The 17,221-nt window shown below is 51.5% G+C and overlaps 1 protein-coding gene across 1 annotated transcript in view; it reads left to right on the top strand.

The window, feature by feature from the left end:
* Window positions 1–16,285, top strand: part of Col13a1 (collagen type XIII alpha 1 chain) — a 155,682-nt gene extending 139,397 nt beyond the window's left edge. Inside the window, exons 41-43 of the mRNA XM_077105354.1 lie at window positions 2,332–2,370; window positions 15,292–15,366; window positions 16,259–16,285. Of these exons, the coding sequence (XP_076961469.1) occupies window positions 2,332–2,370; window positions 15,292–15,366; window positions 16,259–16,285 (141 nt within the window). The remainder of the gene's footprint in view (window positions 1–2,331; window positions 2,371–15,291; window positions 15,367–16,258) is intronic.
* Window positions 16,286–17,221: the final 936 nt, after the last annotated feature.

The following is a 17,221-nucleotide window of genomic DNA, read 5'->3' on the forward strand; positions in this document are numbered from 1 at the left end:
GATACGAATAACTTGGTTCGCTTCACCCTGAGGGCAGTTGGGGCTGCATCTGAGCCTCATTGCCCAACTGCTCCTAGGCAGATCTGCCACCTGTGTCCAAACTAGAAAAGCCGGCGTCCTCTGGATAGCTTCTTAGAACTGTGACTCCTTTTTCTTCCTGTGTGCTAGCTGAACACCTGGCAAAACGTCGGCCTGCCCCCCTGCCCCTTCCACCCCTAGCAGTTTGGCAGTTTGGCAGGGGACAGGTGGATGTGCTTCTAGACATAGGGCAGGCTGAGAAGTGCCAGAACTGTGGTGGAGAAGAGGGCTACCTGCCTATTCTTCCAGGCTGGGTCACTGTCTAGGTGATACCATCAGAACTAGGGGATAGTCCCAGATCAGGTGTTCAGATCCCAAAGGGTTCATCCTCATTTAAATCCCTGGAGACATTACAAGACCCTCGCTTGAGGTCCTGGTCACTCATCTTCCAGTGGCTCACGCTGAAGAGCCTGGGGGAGATAGAGCAGGCAGGAGGCAGGGAGATGGCCAAGGATCTCCACGTAGTCCTCTTAACTAACTACAACAGAAGAAGGTGGCCCTCGATTCCAAGGGGACTGGACTGGCCCGGGAGGTTCCTGCTGGCCCTGCGCTTCCCCAGGAAGGCGGGAGTTCAGCCTCACGTCCCTGTCCTGGAGTCACTCAGGAATCCTCCTTGAATGAAAAACAGTTTAGGAGTGACTATAAAGCCCCTTGAACGACACTGGGGACATTTTAAACCAAAAGGTGAGCGCAGGACGAGCAGGCAGAGAAGCACGCTTCCGACCCCGCCCATCCTGCGCGTTGACCCCCGCCCAGCCTGCGGCGTGCGCATGCGTGTTTCTTAACCGTGGAGTCATCCTTGGGCTGCGACCCCACACATCCCCTGAGAACCCTGAGCTCTGAGGCCGCGGGCCGGGCTGCCCTACCCCTCCTGCACGTTGCTGCTGCTTCTCTGCCAGCCGGCACCCATGCGCTGCCCCTGTCGCCATCCACGTCCCAGTGGGAATGACATGCAGCCCACGGAGGCTGGGCTCCCTCCCAGAGTCCCGTGTGCAGAGTGGCGCAGCGCAGCCTGGCGGGCCGAAAAGGGGACAAGAGTCACCGTAGAACTGTGGGATGCACTCCTGCCACCCGCTCCCCACCCAGAGGGGAAATGGAGGGCGTCCTTACTTAGCCATTTCCACAGTTATGTTTTCTCCAGTAACATCCCATAAACATGTGCCTTGCCTTTTAATTTTTTGTGGGAATGCCCATAACTTCCCTTTCTCATTTCCCATCCCACCTCCTGCATTGTGTTCTTGTGGCCCTGGGGGCAGGGGAACTATAGATCAGGACATGAGATAACTAGACCTTGACCTTGGCTCAGCGCTGCCGAATGCCAGGTGATGAGAGGCTGGGAGTCTGGTGTGGGTAGGGGAAGTGGGTCCAGGGCACTTGCTCCAGTCCCCTGAAACCCCGTGCCTGCCTCTGTCTCTGCCCTGGAACCTGAAATTCTGGAGTCTGGACTGCCTCCCTGGGCCTGCCCTGGGTTCAGCTCCATCCTCCCCACCTTGCCTCTAGAAGATTCTAAGTTCTCCTGGGGTATTCCAGAAAGAACAGGATGTTAGGCCAGAAGACTCTGGAAGAGTCTGTCACTGTGGGCAGAACATCCTGAGGTTACAAGGTGCTCTGGTTACCACAATGAGCAGTTGCTATATACTCAGCTATAGCATTTTGCCCCAAATAGCCAGCAATGTCCAAGGTCCGGCCAGAACACTTTGTCCTCTAGCTGAAGACATCTCTGGGTCACATTGCAATGCCCCTGAGGCTGCTTGTCCCTTGAACTCCAACCTACCCACTGACCTTCATGGAACTGTCTAGATGTCCTCCTGTGCTTAGGAAGAGAGACAAGTAAGAGATCAGGGAGTGGGTAGGCTGGGACCCTCATTGCATATCTCCCCTTGCCCAGGTTTTGCAGAGGAAGAAATTAAGGCCCAAGTGTGAGGTGACTTGAGCATCCAGCACTTTATAGAGCTGGAGCAGAGACTGCCTCCCAGGGCACTCAGGGACATCTGTGCTTGCTGACTGCACAGGCTTGGACAGCCCCTCTTGTCCTTGCAGGTACATGTGACCTTAGCCAATGTCAATGTCAAAACAAAAACAGCTGCATCGGTTTCCCATGCCCTTGCAAGGTTCTGACCTCAAGCAGAGAGAAGAAATAGGCAATAGTGGGTGGGCCGTGTCTGATCATTGGCTGGAAGGTTTGTGGCTCTTTTTACCCCTGCCCTGCTTGCTTGGCCTGAGTCTGAGTCTCCGTTTCCCTTCTCCTTGCAGGGTGAAGATGGCTTACCAGTCCAGGGCTGCTGGAATAAGGTAAGCTTCTCAGGCTTGCGCTGCCTGGGGACATGGGTCTACTGCCCTCCCCCACGGTGCCTTAAAGTTTGCAGTGCTCCCATTCTGTCTTTCTGCAGATAGGACAGGAAGACCAGGGTGGGGAAAAGCCCTACTTCAAAGGCAGGGTGCCTGCTAAACATCCCAGGTGCTGCTGCCCTCAGAGGACATTTTAAAATGCTTTTTAAGGTGTCCGCAAACCTCAGTGCATGGAATTTCCATGTACCACCCAGACATAGGAGCTCCGGGCCATGTTTTGAAATAGATTACCAATGCCTGCTCTCCTGGCATTCAGAAGAGGTCATTTAAGCCATATAATGGTATTTATCCAGATGTAAAACATCTACGCTGCCCAAACTCTCAACTCACATGGCTTCTATGCCTCTGGATTGCCTGGCTCTCCACCCTGCGCTTCCCCCTGAACTTGAGCTGTCAGGGCCTTGTGTCTGCACAAATGCCTCTGCAGCCCAGCCTCTTCTGGGTTCCCAGAGTCCCCACCAACTATGACATTTCACTTTCTCACACTTGCCTTGGCCTTTGCCATCATGAAGCATCTGAGGCCACAGAGCTGGCTCTACCATGAGATCCCCCACCCAGCCAGCACTCCCCAAGGCACAGGACTCCCCGCCTAAGGGCCACTGACCTACAGATCTGGAAGCCCCCCTGCGTCCCCAGCATAGGTAGCAGCAACTGTGCTGCCCTGTGCAACATCCTCCACCAGCCCTCCTCCACCAGTTTCTCAAGGTATTAGTGTGTTGCTTCGCCCGAGCTGCTCGGGAGTTGGTGCTTCGCTAGTCCAGTCCTTTTTCTGGGATGGCGGAACCACGCCTACAAGGAGACAAATCAGCTCCCCCGTGCGATGCTCAGATGCTCATTAGCTCACAGGGTTGGGTAAAAGCAGCGAAACCATGGAGACGTTATGTACTAGGTGAATACCCACTTGCCGGGGTGCCTGAGGAGCCCCCTAACAAGCACAGGAAAAGCCCAATATTCAAGGGAGATGCCTCCCCAAGAATCTGCCCCTCACACCAAAACTCACCCTCTTGTCCAGTTCCAGGAAGACCTAGTTAAAGCTTCATGGAAGCAGATAAGAAGTGTGTCCTGTAAGACCCCCAGGCCCTTTTCCCCCTAAAAAAAAGATTTTCTTGTTTAAGTTGGCTGCCAGTTGACAGGAAATTGAAATACTTGACCTTAACAGCAGAACCACAGCCACTATCCACACCTACAACAGAGCCAGGCACAGTGGCACAGGCCTGTGATCCCATCGCCATTCAAGGTTGAGGCAGGAGGATGACGGCAAGGTCAAGGCCAGCTGGATAATTTAGGAGACCCTGACTCAAATTAAAAATTGGAAAGGTCTGAGGATGTAGCTCAGTGGTAAAGAATCCCTGGGTTCAATCCCCAGTGCTGCCAAAAATAAAAATGATATAATTTTTAAAAAAGTACCATGACACCTTAGGAAGCAGTTAGAGGCCCTCTTAGCTATTCACTCGCTGGGACCCTGCTGTGATCAACCTGGCCTCTAAGACAGCACAGAGAGTGCCCTCTGGTGGGAACAAGGGGAAATGACTGAAAGTTGAAGATTGTGTTTCCCACCCTCAGGGGTCTTGAAGTCCACTGAGTTTCTTCCCACTAAGAGCCTTATGATTCCTCAGTTTCCCTATCAAGAGCCCTCATGCAATTTAGGATGAGATACACCCCCTTTCTTTCAAGGAAGGAAGTATCCAAAGACCCCTTGAAACTAACCGAACGTTGTTTTGATTTTGTTTTGCAGTGATGCCTCTAACCTTGGATTGGCCTGTGTGTGTTTTGTACATAGAATATTTATTTTTATACAGTTTTCACTTTTTGAAAATGCCAGAAGTATGATGCATCTTACAGATTATTAAAAAAAAAAGAAAGAGAGAGCGAGAAACCTGCATATTTTGTACAGAAAATAACCCCTTCCCTTTTGTTTACAAATGTTTTGTATAAGTCTGCGTCTCTAATACACTTTCTGTTTGTGAGTACGGTCCTAATGTTTGCATGATATTTGTGCACACTTATTAAGTTTCGAAGCTTAATAAATTATCGTGTTTTGGTGCCAAAGGGGGCCAGCCAGCACTGAGGTGCTGCTAGCTCATGTGTGAATTCACATACACGTGGAGGTCCGTGATGTTTGCCAGACTCGGTGTATCTGAGAATATTGTAAACTCTTGTGGATTTTCATTATTAAAAAGAAGAAAAAAGGAAACATGGCAATTCAGGATCCTGATTAACCACTCAACAGACTCTTTCTTGTGCAAGCAGGAAATCCCAGAAGCAGGGGTCCTCAGAAGTATGGAGCAATGTTTTGAAACGTTAAATCCAACAGAGAGAGAGGGAGGGGGCTCTATGAGGCAACGTCTATTGTAACATTTCCCAAGTTCATCCCAGAGCCATTTAAGTTTAGAGGCTTCTGTTGTGCCTGAGACCTCCAGGAACACAAAGGGGCCATGTGTGACTGCTTTAGGGTTTTGGTGGAATGTTGTGTTTTGCTTTGAGCTACACTCACTACCACCAGCTACTGCAGATCACATTGTTGGCTTGACAGGAATTTGAGGGCCATACATGGCTGCAGCGAAGGGGCTTCACTTCATGCTCCGTTCTACTCCGCCAACTAGTTAGAAAATTCACCAGATCCAGGTCGGGGGGCGGGCGGGGGGCAGCCTGAAGTTGTTTTTATTTTTTAAAAGAGTTGTACCGCTTTCCATTCGTAGCTTGCTGCTTTATGCGGGTCTCAGAACACCTGCTTTAATGGTGAGGTGCTATTTTATTATTCCAACCGTGAGGTAGAGCATGCAGGTTTATCGTTAGCTATGTTACAACATAAATTGTTGCTTCCCCAGGGCTCGAAACCAACAAATGACCCTGGGAGTTTCGACACACACCTCCACCTTGTTCACACTGGACATTTTATATGGACATCTTTTCTTCACAGTCAGCACAAGGGGAACTGGAAACTCTACACACAGACTTGGCATCAGTGGGCTTCGCATTCCTGAGAGCCGTGTGGGGTGGGGGTGAGCTCAGGCTTTCTGGCTCTGGCTGCCCGGACCCCAGGGGCGATCCCAGCATTCTCTCTCTCAGTGTCCACTCTGTTATTCTTGAAACCAAATCACTGCCTCCTCTAAGTCTCAGCTTCATTGTTTCCAAAGCAACACTGTTGAGCTAGAGTTGATCCCTGTGGACACAAATGGAGCTCCTGTGTCCCCTTCCCAGGAGGCAGGGGCTTGCAGCCACCCAGGCCCCACACCTCCAGCTGGCCCCAGTGCTTTGCCCACAGAGCCCTGTGGTGTGTTCCAGCCCATCCCAAGCCATGGACACCTCTCAGCCTGAGCCAGACACCCACCACCCTACCCAGGGCAGCTTCCCATCGAAGGCAGTGGCCACTCAGCTGGACCTACGGTTCTTTTAAGGGTCCCCAAAGTATTTTAATTTTTAATGCTTTTAGATTTAGAAGGGGAAAAGAGTGAATATATAACAATGAATCCAGCCTGGATTGCCAACAGTCAGAAATACAACTTTTTGTGGGGGAAGTAACTCACAAAGAGGGAAAAGCGCCCAGGATCTCTAAAAGTCATCAAGTGGCCTGCCGTGTGCTCTGCTCCTTGAAATCCGCCCTCACCTTGACCCTCTGGGTTATCCCATCTCCAGGGCTGACACCCCCCCAACCCTGGTGGGGACCTAGAAGTCAAAGTTGCCTGTTTTCTGAACCCACTGTCTGAAGGCTTTGGGCTCCGGTTGGAGCGGTCAGCCCCCTGGTGATCTCAGCTGAGACTCCAAATCAGCTGATGGCCCCGGTGAGTCTGGGCACCCAGAAACCACCTTCTGCTTCAGATCTGTGTTCCCATTTACCCACTGTCCCGGCTAACACCACGGAGGACTGGGTCACTGGTGAGGATGAACGCAAAAAGATAGAAAAATGTGTAGAAAGAAGTTACAAAGTCAGAGTCAAGGAAAAGTCGGTGGACGGTGGTGGCAGGGACGCCCTACCTGGACAGGAGCGGTCCTCGCCCTTCCTGAGGTGGGGTCCCACACGTCACTTCATGCTGTCTTCGGCCTGGTTGTGGCCCCCATACTGCCCTGCCCAGTGAGCTACAGTCCACTGAGGTTTGGCCCCAGACCATAAGCGCATTATCCTCCCGTGTGGTTGGGGTCCCTGGACCCCTCCGCCAGGAGCCCCCTCCATCACAGGGCAGTGGGCTCCTGACTCCAGCCTGGTCTTTTCCACTTGGATCTTAACTCTGTCCAGGGCAAGTGCAGGGAGGTTGGATGTAGGAAGAGGAGTCGTCAAAAGTCTGCAGGGTCGCTGGACATCAGTGCTCATGCTCAGAGGACATTAGAAAATGGGAACTACAGAGTGGGGGGATGGCGCAGAGAAGCTGGGGGGCCCGAGAGGGCTCATGGAGGTCAAAGTCTCTGGCTCCATACTGGGGGCCTGGCAGCAGCCAGGGAGTCGGAGATTCACCAGCTCTTACCTGGGGCAGACTTCCAGCACGTCGTTGGTAGAAGATTTTACAAACTGCAAGGAGCTGGGTCTTGAAGGCTTGGCCTCCGGTGGTTACTCTCTGGTCCCAGGACCTCTTGCTGTGCTCTCTGTCACAGAGGAGGACACAGGTTGCCCAGCATTTTCCACTTCCCAACATGCAAACATCTAGCTTGACAAAGTGACAGCGTGACAGGTTCATCCAGGCCCAAATAAGGACCCTCCCAAGGTGGGCAGCTTATGCAGCTGTAGCCACGTGGGTCCAAGGAAGCCTTGCCAAGGAAGGGACAGCCTTCCCCCGACGCCCAGGCTGCCCCATCTGGGCCCCCACCCAGTGCTCCCTCCCTGCTGGGCCAGCAAGTCCAGAGTCTGGGTTTCTGGTTCTCTCTACTCTGACAACTGTCTGGCCTTGGGCAACTCACGTCAGGTCTCAGTGTCCCAGGCATCAAACAAGGAAGCCAGACCTGGGTAGCCTCCACGGTCCCTCAGGCCCAGACACCCTGAAACCTTCTGGTTCCATGGAGAGGTGAGCGCCTGGAAGAGCAGATGCTGGAGCGCTCCTGCCCACTCCCCAGGGTTATTTGTCTGGGGTAACATCATGCATGGCCGTGGGATTGCAGAACTGCATGTGGCCTGCATGCGGCCTGCGTGTGGCATGCGTGTGCTTCATAACCCTCAATAACAAAACTTGAGTAGGCTGTGTCACGTGGCGGTAGAGCTTCCTTGAGAGCCACGGTGGTGGCAGAGGGCGTGTCTCACGGTGGCCCACACTGGGAGATTATGAGAGAATCAGCCATACAGCCTCGGCCGTGTGGCACGCAGGGGCTCCCCAGGGATGCCCAGCACTCAGGACCACGGCCAGCAGGGTCAAGTTTGCCACCTTCCCTATCAGGCCCCCTATGTCCCTCCCACCTGTGACCCCACCCAGGCAACTTGAGGCATCAATCACCTGAGACTCTGAAATACTTAAAAAGAGGAGAAGGTGGGCGTCTGATGAGTGGTCAGTAGAGACCCCACCAAGATGGAGAGCAGAGGAGGGGAGCAAGGGGGCCCAGAATCTTCAAGGGCTGCCTCTGCTCCTGGAGATGGTGGAGGGGTGGCGCTGCAGGGCAGGAAGCGCTACCTCAGACCCTCAGGCCGAACCCCACCGGCAGAGTGACCCTCTGGCTCTGGGAAACACCGTGTCTCTGGGCAGCAGCCAAGCACCTGTGGAGGGAACAGCTGGAGCAGGGCTGGGCTGGGGACCAAGCCCCTCCCCAGGGGGCCTTCCCCAGTGGGCCCCGCCTCGAGGTCTGCTCAAGGTCCTCTGTGGACATCCCTGCTGTCCCCCTCCATCGCCCACATTGGCTCCTCTGCCCGAAGCCCTTCTTCCCCCTCTGTCATGGTGACACAGGTGCCATGGCCCTGGGAAGGTGCTTCTGGGCTCCTCGGGTGGCCGTATCTCCCTTGTCTGTTATCTGGAATGTTCTTTTTTTTCCTCTACTTTACATTGGGGTGGGGGAGGGGCATCACTGCAGACAGTGAACAGAGAGGACAAGGACTTCCCTATTCATTGGTCTCCTCAGGGTCCTCAGTCAGTGTCCTCCAGGTCAGGGCTCATCCACATCTGGGCGGTTATCAGTCCGCTTTATGAAGCACCTACTATGTGCAGGCTCTGTGCTTCCTGCCAGTCACTGGGAGGGGAGGGAAGAGGCCACCCTGGATGGTGAGGCACGGGCCTGCCCTCCAGGGCTAGCAGGAGCCAGCCGTGCCAGGACGTGCATGCTCAGTGCTCAACGGGGCACAACAGCCAGGGCTTGGGGTCCTGAGAACAGAGGACACTGTGGTGGCCAGTGTGGTGGGGTCAGCCTGGAGTGGGAGAAGCTGGCCACTGCCCACAGAGGGGCCCTCCCCTGGCTCGTCCTCCTTTCCCTGTTAGAATCTTCCCGTGAATGTGAGCCTGGGCCGTGCTTGCTTCTCAGCTCAGGGGAGGACAAGTGAGACCGTCCAGGGGAAAGCCGCTAGAGAGGACAGGTCCCAACCGTGAGGGGCTGGGAGTCTGGCCAGGTGGCGGCTGGGTTGGGGAGATTCTGGCCTTAGGACGCCCCCATGAAATGTGCCACTGTCCAGCAAGCCCCCTCTCAAACACCTCCTTCTCTGCACCCCCTCAAGGGCCAGAGTCCCTGGTTAGTCGCCAAGAAGTGAGGCCAGCCAGCCCAGGCCCGCGGGAAAGCGCCTGCCCTGGAGAAGGAAGATGGAGGAGCCGCTTCTGCGCAGAGGGTCGCCAGCGGAACCCTCCCAAGGGCCTGGCTCAGGGGCTGATGGGAGTGTGACCAGGGGAGAGGAGGCCTGTGCCCTGGGGGCGGGACTCTCTGCTCCTCCAGCTGCAGCAACCTTCAAAGCTCTCCTCTGAACTGTGGTTCTTTGAGCAGCCTCTCGGCAGGAGGGGCTGTCAAAAGCCTTCCCAGGAGGCTGTGGCCGGGACCTGTCATCTTTCCCAGCTCCTCCTCAAAAGAGTTCCTCCTGGTGGTGCTGAGCCATTCACCCTTTCACTTCTGAGTTTTTCAAATGCTGTGAGCTGACTCCACCGAGCTGGGGAGGGGGCACGTTCGCCTCGGAAAGGAAGGAACCAGGCTGTCGCAGACAAGAGAAGCTCGCAAAGCCAGGCTGGGCCACAGTGGTGGCCGCCCGACGGGCCCTCAGAACCAGGAGCCCCGAGATGCCCCTGGCACCGCGGAACCAGGGTGGAGAGCGAGGCAGCCATCTGCACAGTTCCAGGGGGTCGCCAGAAGCCCCCCTTCCTTGAGCAAAGTGGGTGAAGGAAATGAACCCCCTACTTCTCCCTTTGTCAAGGGACTCCAGCTATTTCTTCAGGGACGAGGGTGACCATATTCTCTTGTCCAATCCAGGATACTTTCAAGTGAAGGAGGACACTGTTAATAATTACACTGTGACAACCGATGTCCATCTGGCAAACCAGGAAGGGAGGTCACGCCGACAGGGACCCAATACCCAAGTCACCCTCCAGCCATCAACACCTCTCCTCACTCAGACCATTTGCTGATGGCACCAGGTGGCCCCAGAACCAGGTGGACACTGTGTGGAGAACAGAGGGGACTCTACCCCTGTCCTCACCTCTGACGGAAAGATAAAATCAGCACACCAAAGACGCCCTGCCTCCGAAGGGAGGAGAGGCCAGAGGGACACAAAGGGCAGTGGGTGTTCAAGGGAGAGAGAGAGAGAGCTTGAGAAATCTGTCCCCAAGACTATTCCAAGATGGAGGGCATCCTGGTGGCTTAAGTTTTGGGATGTTGACTTTAAATCCTCAACAGCATCTTTTCTCAGCCCTGGAGGTTTGAGGAAAATGCATGAGAATGAATTGAGGGCTTTCTCCCTCTGCCTCCCCCATTTATAGCGTCTGACCCACAAAGCTTGGCAAGATGCCAGCCTCATCTTCACTTGGTGACTTCACCCCTTTGCCCTCTCTGGGGACTCACAGGGAGTAGGCACAGCAGCGTCCTCACATGAGTGGGAGGAGTATACCCAGGGCCACAGAGAAATCCCATGGGTCTGCCTTGGACCCCTGTGGGGTCAGGGGCACTTGTGCATAACTGGACATGGCAAGAGCCATAGCTGATGGATCCAGACACGGCCCTGGGCTCAGTGGGCCTGGGGGGCTTTCAAACCACACTAACCAGCCGCCCGACCCGCTGGCCATCCCCAGGGCGTGGGAGAAATAAAAAGCTTCCCCGTAAAATGACAAAAGTGAAGGGGTAGAGGACTTTGGGTGGCTCCCAGGATCCTGGACGTTTGTGCAGACTCAAACGGTCTTCATCACCTGCCAGCAAACCACCGCCTGAGCCAGCAACATTGAAGAAGACGGGGCCAGGAGCCATCTCGGCCACCTTTTCAGAGAGGAGGTGGCCTGGCCCCGGGGGTTCACTGTGAGAAAGGCAGAGGAACCTCCTGCTAAGAGATTTTCCTTGCACTCCATTCATTCCAAAGACCAAGTGTTTTATTGAGAAGTCTTTCCCAAAATGCGCCCCCAACCAGGGGGCAAGTGCCGGGACGGGAGTAAAGGAAGCCGCCCACTGGCCCTAACTGGGACTTGCTCCTGGGTGACTTGGCCAAGCACCTCCCGCTCCAGCCTCCACTTCCTCCTCTGGGCAGGGGTCAGGGCCACCTGCCTGCAAGGTGCTGCAAGGGCCGTCTCTGGAAAGCACTTGGAACAGAAGAGTAGAAAGGCTAGCCAGTAGGATCGTTAGTGTTCGCTGTTCAGGAGATCTTCCTTTTGACACACAAACCTCGATTAACTGGAATCGCTCGAAGAACGGTTCATTAAAATTTCTGGCAAAATTCCTTTCAAAGAGGCCCTCCTCTACCCAAGCAGGAGAGCTGACTGCTGAGCAATCAGCAAAGATGTAGGAATGTCGGCCAACTTGGGGTAGGACAGTAGGACGCACTGACCCCTAAGAAGTTGTTTCTCAAAACTAAATTCCAAAAACAGTCATAGGGTTTTTATTTTATTTTCCCTAAAAGAAAAAAAAAAGTCAGCAACTTAAAAAAAAAAAAAAGACTTCTTGCTTTAAAATTCCATTTACCCATAGTCCCGGTTAAATGAGGTGAGCGTTGCTTTCATCTCCCCAGCAGCTCCCTGCCTCCCATCACTCATCTATGTCCCCCACCTGTGCCCTCTTAGACACGTGGACAGATTCCCCATGTGGCCAACCTGATGTCTTAAGTTCAAGAATCATTACCTCCGTATTTCAGTAGAAAAAGTTCTATTTTTGTGTGCGTCTTGCGGTGAACTTCAGTCTGGTTAATTGAGGTTCTAATGCATTTTCTTAAAATCAGACAGAACCTAATTTTCAGAATGGCGTCACGTGGAAGGTCCACAGCCTATCTGGCTACTCTTGAGTTGGTCCGTGGGACAGTGACCTTTCCAGGAGTAATCCCTAGAGGTGGAAAGCACTGATCTGTCCTTGTGATCCTGATTTTCGGTAAGAACCTGTCCATACTGCAGGCAGTAGGTCTTTTATATGGAAGAAGAAAACATGAACTTACCTATAGTTGGCTAATGGCTTAAGTTTTCCTGTGATTTCTGTTTTGATGTTGAAGGAAGATGTCTTTTTACTGTTGAATTTTTGTGTAGACCTTTTAAAAAGTTGTTTCCCCTAAACCCTCTTTTGGGTCAGAAGTGCCTCCTGTGAGGCCATCTTGGTGCTGAGGCCCCTGGAGGGAAGCAGCCCCCACCTTCTCTCCTACAGCTTCCCCCTCACACGCATGGCTGTCCCCTGCCAGGACCCCTAGTGGTGCCTTTTATCAGAAAGAGCTCGCCTCCCCTGGGCTGGCCATTGTCCCTGGTCTCCAGGGTGCGCCATTTGGGCAGCCGCAGGGAGCCGGGCGGCTTCTCCTCACTGTACCAAGCCGCTGATGAGAGAGCTGGCGGGGTTTCTATCTTCTTGCTGCCTTTTGACACTTTATCAAGTGGTTTCCAAAGCCCCCCAGCCATCCCCGACCCCTCAAGGAAGATGACCCCTCCCCCTGGTAGGTGGTCTCTCCACCATTGCTGTTCCTGGCTCTGCCCCCCTTTATTTGGGCATCCCATGATGATTTCTCTACCTCTTCTCTTGCATCTGCCCTTATTTTGTTTCCTTTTCTTTTTTTCCTCCCCTGTCACTGACCTCGTCTCTTTTTGTCTCCTTCCCATCTACCCCCAAGAGCTCCCGGGGCCTCCCTGCAGCCCACCTCTCCGGCTTCCCGGGGAGGGAGAGTCTGCAGTCTGTCAGCTTCTCTGACAGCTTCGTCTGTCTGCCGGCCTGACCTTCCCACTGCCTCCCATTTAAATGGATTCTTTGACAGAGGAGAGTACACACTTCCATTGGATTTGATTTTTAGTTTCTATTGTAAGTCTGATAAAAACATCCTTATCGTTATCACCAGGGAAGAGATATTTTGTTCTTTCTTCGCTGTTTTGGTTTTCGCCTTCAGGGTCGTGAGCAAAGTCCCTAGGGTTTCCTATTGGCTTGAAGTTCCATGTGTCGCAGCCAACTTCTTAGGACGGGCCTGCGACCTGCTACACCTCAGCCGAGGAAGACAGCAGACTTAGTGCACGGGGTATCTATCAACTGAGAGGGGAGACAGATGTGGTATTTTGTGATGCCTTCGTGAGTCACTTTTCTGTTCACGTCAGTAAGTCACACACTTTTCCTTATGCTTTTCGGGGGTTTATCGTTTTTAACCACATAGATGTCTATTTTTTCCTAATTTAAAGAGTCGTTCTGGCTCAGGCCTGAGTTGGTGCCCATCCCCCTTCCACCAAACCCGGATGGAAGGCTGCGCTGAGAAGGGAAGGGCTCAAATTCCCTGCACAGGAAAAGACCAGCCAAATGCTTCAGGCTGCGTTCTTTCCTTCTCCCTTGGGAACCCTGGCGGGCTTCCTCTGATGCCCGGGCTGTTGGAATCTGGGATTAGGCTAAGAAGCCACGAGACACAGAAACGCAGGCCAGTTCGTTGGTCACCTCCAGACCCCCAGGGAAAATCCCCAGTATCTCCCATATGATGATCAGGGGTCTGCAGGGTCCCTGTCACCACAGCCATCAGAGGTCAGTGGGTGTGCTGTGGACCGTCAGCGTCAGCATGTAAATCTTTAAGTGTTTCTATAGCCAAAGGGTTCACAAAACTGGGTTTAAGAGGAAATTGGAACCCACATCTTCCCTGGTAATAAAGATATTGGGGCAGGTTCATTGGGACGCAGTGATGTCCCTGGGAATACGGCTGGGCACGGACCCTGTTCAAGTTCAGGTCACACGAGCCCTCACCCAGCAGAGGCAGAGGCCAAGGAGCAACGGGCAGCAACCCTGATTGGCCGAGATGACTATCTCGCCTGGCACCAGCCTTGGGGGGCTGCTGGGTCTAGACTGAGGCGCAGCTTCTGGGCCCCTGTCCAAACCTTAACTTCGTCATAAAGCAAGGATGCCCCACTGGGAAGGGACCCTGGAGGAGGGCTGGTTTCTCCAGCCTTCTTCTATTCTGAAAGTGCCTAAGGCATGGCTTAGCAAGGCTCTCCCAAGTGTGTGCAGGCTGGAGGTCAGGCTCAGGGCCCTCAGGCTGCCCACAGCAGGCTGCTGGCGAGGGAGGAAGAAGCCTTCCAGGGAGCCCAGACATCAGAGAGCCATCCCACAGTGAGGTGGTGACACAGAGCATGACGGCCTGTGGGGGTCTCCCGTGGGCCTGGGCCAGGACTGCTGAGCCTCTAACCAGGGCTTTCCTCCAACAACCCAGAGCCCTCTCAGTCCCCATCACTAGGCTCCACCAAGCACAAAGCCATCCCTGGGCCTCTTCGGTTAAGGATCTAAAAGAATTTTAATCACCTTATATATTGAATTGCTTTTTTTACAAGATCATAGAGCCTCATGGCATATCCCAGTGATTTGATAAAAATGCCATTTTTGCCAGGAAAACATTACTAAGAACAAAGTGTGGATTCCCTTATTCCTGATGCTCCCCTTCTGCCCAGCCCAACATGGGGAATGTCCACAGCTTCCCAGGCCCATCTTACCAGCCAGTTTATTGAAGTCATTGGATTTCAAGCTTTTGATCCCTTAACTCTTTCATTGAAACTTTTTTGTGTCATGTGGTACACTTGGTAGACAATATTTAAATGTACAGTATTTTATTTCCCTGATGAACTTGATCATGTAATAGTTTCTCTTGCTGCAGAGTCTTTGGACAATTTCAGAAATGTTTAAATCTTCATACCTATTTTATATACGTTGTGCCATAACTAATTTCACACATGTAAATACCTTTGGACACTTCTTGGTGTTTTAAGTTCTGTTTGTTTTTTATTGAGATCATTACTGCTACGATTCTAGATTCTAGATCTTTTTTTTTTTTTTTCTGGTGCACTCAATTTATTCTTTTCAATCACCCTGAATATTGTGAAAGTCTATTTATTTTTTTGTCATTTCTGTAAGTAGATGTTTTTTTAAATAAGTGCTTTATTTAAGCAGTAAACTCTTTGATAATTTTGACCTTAAAAGATTGGTTCTTTTAAAGCTACCTACATCTTCCCATTATCAGGTACCATTTCAACAACAACAAGAACAAAAACTTGTTTCTTTGCTGCACGTTTCTGTCCTGGCCATGTTTGACTGACTTTTAATCGCCAGTGGTTCCATTTGCTGATGCTAGTTCCCTGGACAACAGTGTCTTTTGTCCTTCCAATAACTTCCAGGATAAAATTGAATGGCAGGAAAAATGCCCCCCACCCTCACCAAGAAGCCACTAAATTCCCACTTACCAGATGGCTTCACAAGTGGCCCCTCAAGTGTTTGGGGACTGGGGACACGTCCCCAACTAACCCACAACCTCATCTATTTGAAAATTCCTGCTTCCCACTTCTGCACCCCCAGGTGGGCCTCAACGTGGAGCTCCAGAAAGATGTGAGGAGCCAGGCCCTGCTCACCAAGGAGGCAGCAGGCACAGAGGTAGCCGTGTGGCCCTGGGGTAAAGTCCCCATGGGGGGGGACAGGAGGCTCAGTTCTGGTCCCATTCTGTCACGGGTGCACCAAGTGGTAGCCTTTCTGGGTTTCAATTCTGTAAAGTGCAGAGGACATTCACAACAACTTGAATATTCTGAATTAACTGAACCAATCAGTCTGTTCATTGAAATGTAATTTTGTTCCTGTCCAGATGTGGAGGATTTTAGCCAAGGAATGAGACCTTCTTTTCAGGAAGAGATCCTACACCCCCCACCCCCCCAAACGCAAGGGCCAAGGACTTGAACTGCAATGTTATCTCCGGTATCCTAAAGATCAAAGGTGAACCCCAGAGAGTGATTTGGGAAGATGAATTACTGATGCCATGAAACAAAGGCTCTTTTGAAGAGGCCACAAGCTAAAAACTAGAAACACTGACTAACTAAATTAGCAAAATAAGTAGACAACAGTTAGTCCTCATTGCACTTCAACTTAGGAAAATGTAGCCAGAAAATTCCTTGCTGAAAGTGGCCCTTGCCGTCTGTGTTGTCCTAAAGTTTTATGTTGCTCTTTTGTATTTATTCTCTATGATGTAAATACTTTTCATTGTAAAAAAAATGTAAATATTAATTATATATTTTGCTCTGGTCTTTTTTAAAATGGAAGTTGATCCAAGTAATAAATCACAGATCATCTACATCTTGTTCTTTCTTTTTTCTTTCTTCTTCTTTTTTTTTTTAAAAAGAAATTAAATACTTTAACATCTTTCAGAAGGGAGAGGGTTTCATGATTAAAGAGAGCCCTCATTCCTAACTAATGGAAGTAAGATGGTGCTGTTTGGAGACAGGGGGTAGGGGTAGGGTGGGGGGCCCTGTTTCAGTTCTGACTCTTTTATTAACAGGTGCGAGACCTTGACAGAGCCACTTAACCTCTTGGAGCTTCATCTAAAAATGAAAACAGCTGCCACAGTTGTTTTAAAACTCAAAGTAACAAATGCAAAATATTCTGAAAATAGAAACCTGTAGTCAGAGACATGGAATTGCTACGCCTTAGCTGTATTGGTGTCTGTAGGTTGGGGATGGATATTTTATAGATGGGAGATTTGCTCAATATTTTATTTTGCTTGAATCCTATTTGGGGACAAAAACAACAAGAAATTGAGTGTCGAGTAAACTTCTGGCTGGTACTTCTACAGATCTATGATTGATAATTGCAATTATTTGATGAACTTCAAAAGCATTGGGGGAAGAAATAAGATTTTAAACTTTCGACAAAATTCTTGAGCTTTAAATATGTTCTTGGTTTGACCAAAATCTCTTTGTCAGTGTTTTAACATCCCACGAAGAAGGCTTTAACAAGCGGAAATAAAATCAAATGACCAGTAATTGGCATTCCACCCAAAGTAAGAGGAACTCAAGAACGTGCCAGGCAATTCTACTTTGTATATAACAACATCAAACTGAAAAGTGCCCTCTTCTTTGTGAATAACCAAACCGAAGAATACAATTCAAGAGAGAGTGTGATGGGCACCAGGTGGCTTCCCACTTCCTGAGACCAAAAGGCTTGACCTTGACGCTTACCAAGTCAGAGCAGAAAGAAGCCTTCAAATCAGCTGCATCCACTCTCCTCTTGCAGAAGGGAGAGGGAGATGGAAGGTTCCCACAACTCACCAGTGTTCAGGCTCATGAGAAAAAGGCTAGACATGCAGGGGCCATCCAGGCCCTTCTCCAGGGCAGCAGCCCTCCACTCTGGCCAGAGCCCAGGAGGAGACACAGGACAGAAGAACAGGAACTTGCTGCCCTCATCTTTCAGTCACCTACAGGCTTCCTGGCTTCTTAGGCCTTTGGAAATACAGTCACTGCAT

Source organism: Callospermophilus lateralis, chromosome 15 (assembly GCF_048772815.1).
Source record: "Callospermophilus lateralis isolate mCalLat2 chromosome 15, mCalLat2.hap1, whole genome shotgun sequence".
In the NCBI taxonomy this organism is placed as follows: Eukaryota; Metazoa; Chordata; class Mammalia; order Rodentia; family Sciuridae; genus Callospermophilus; species Callospermophilus lateralis.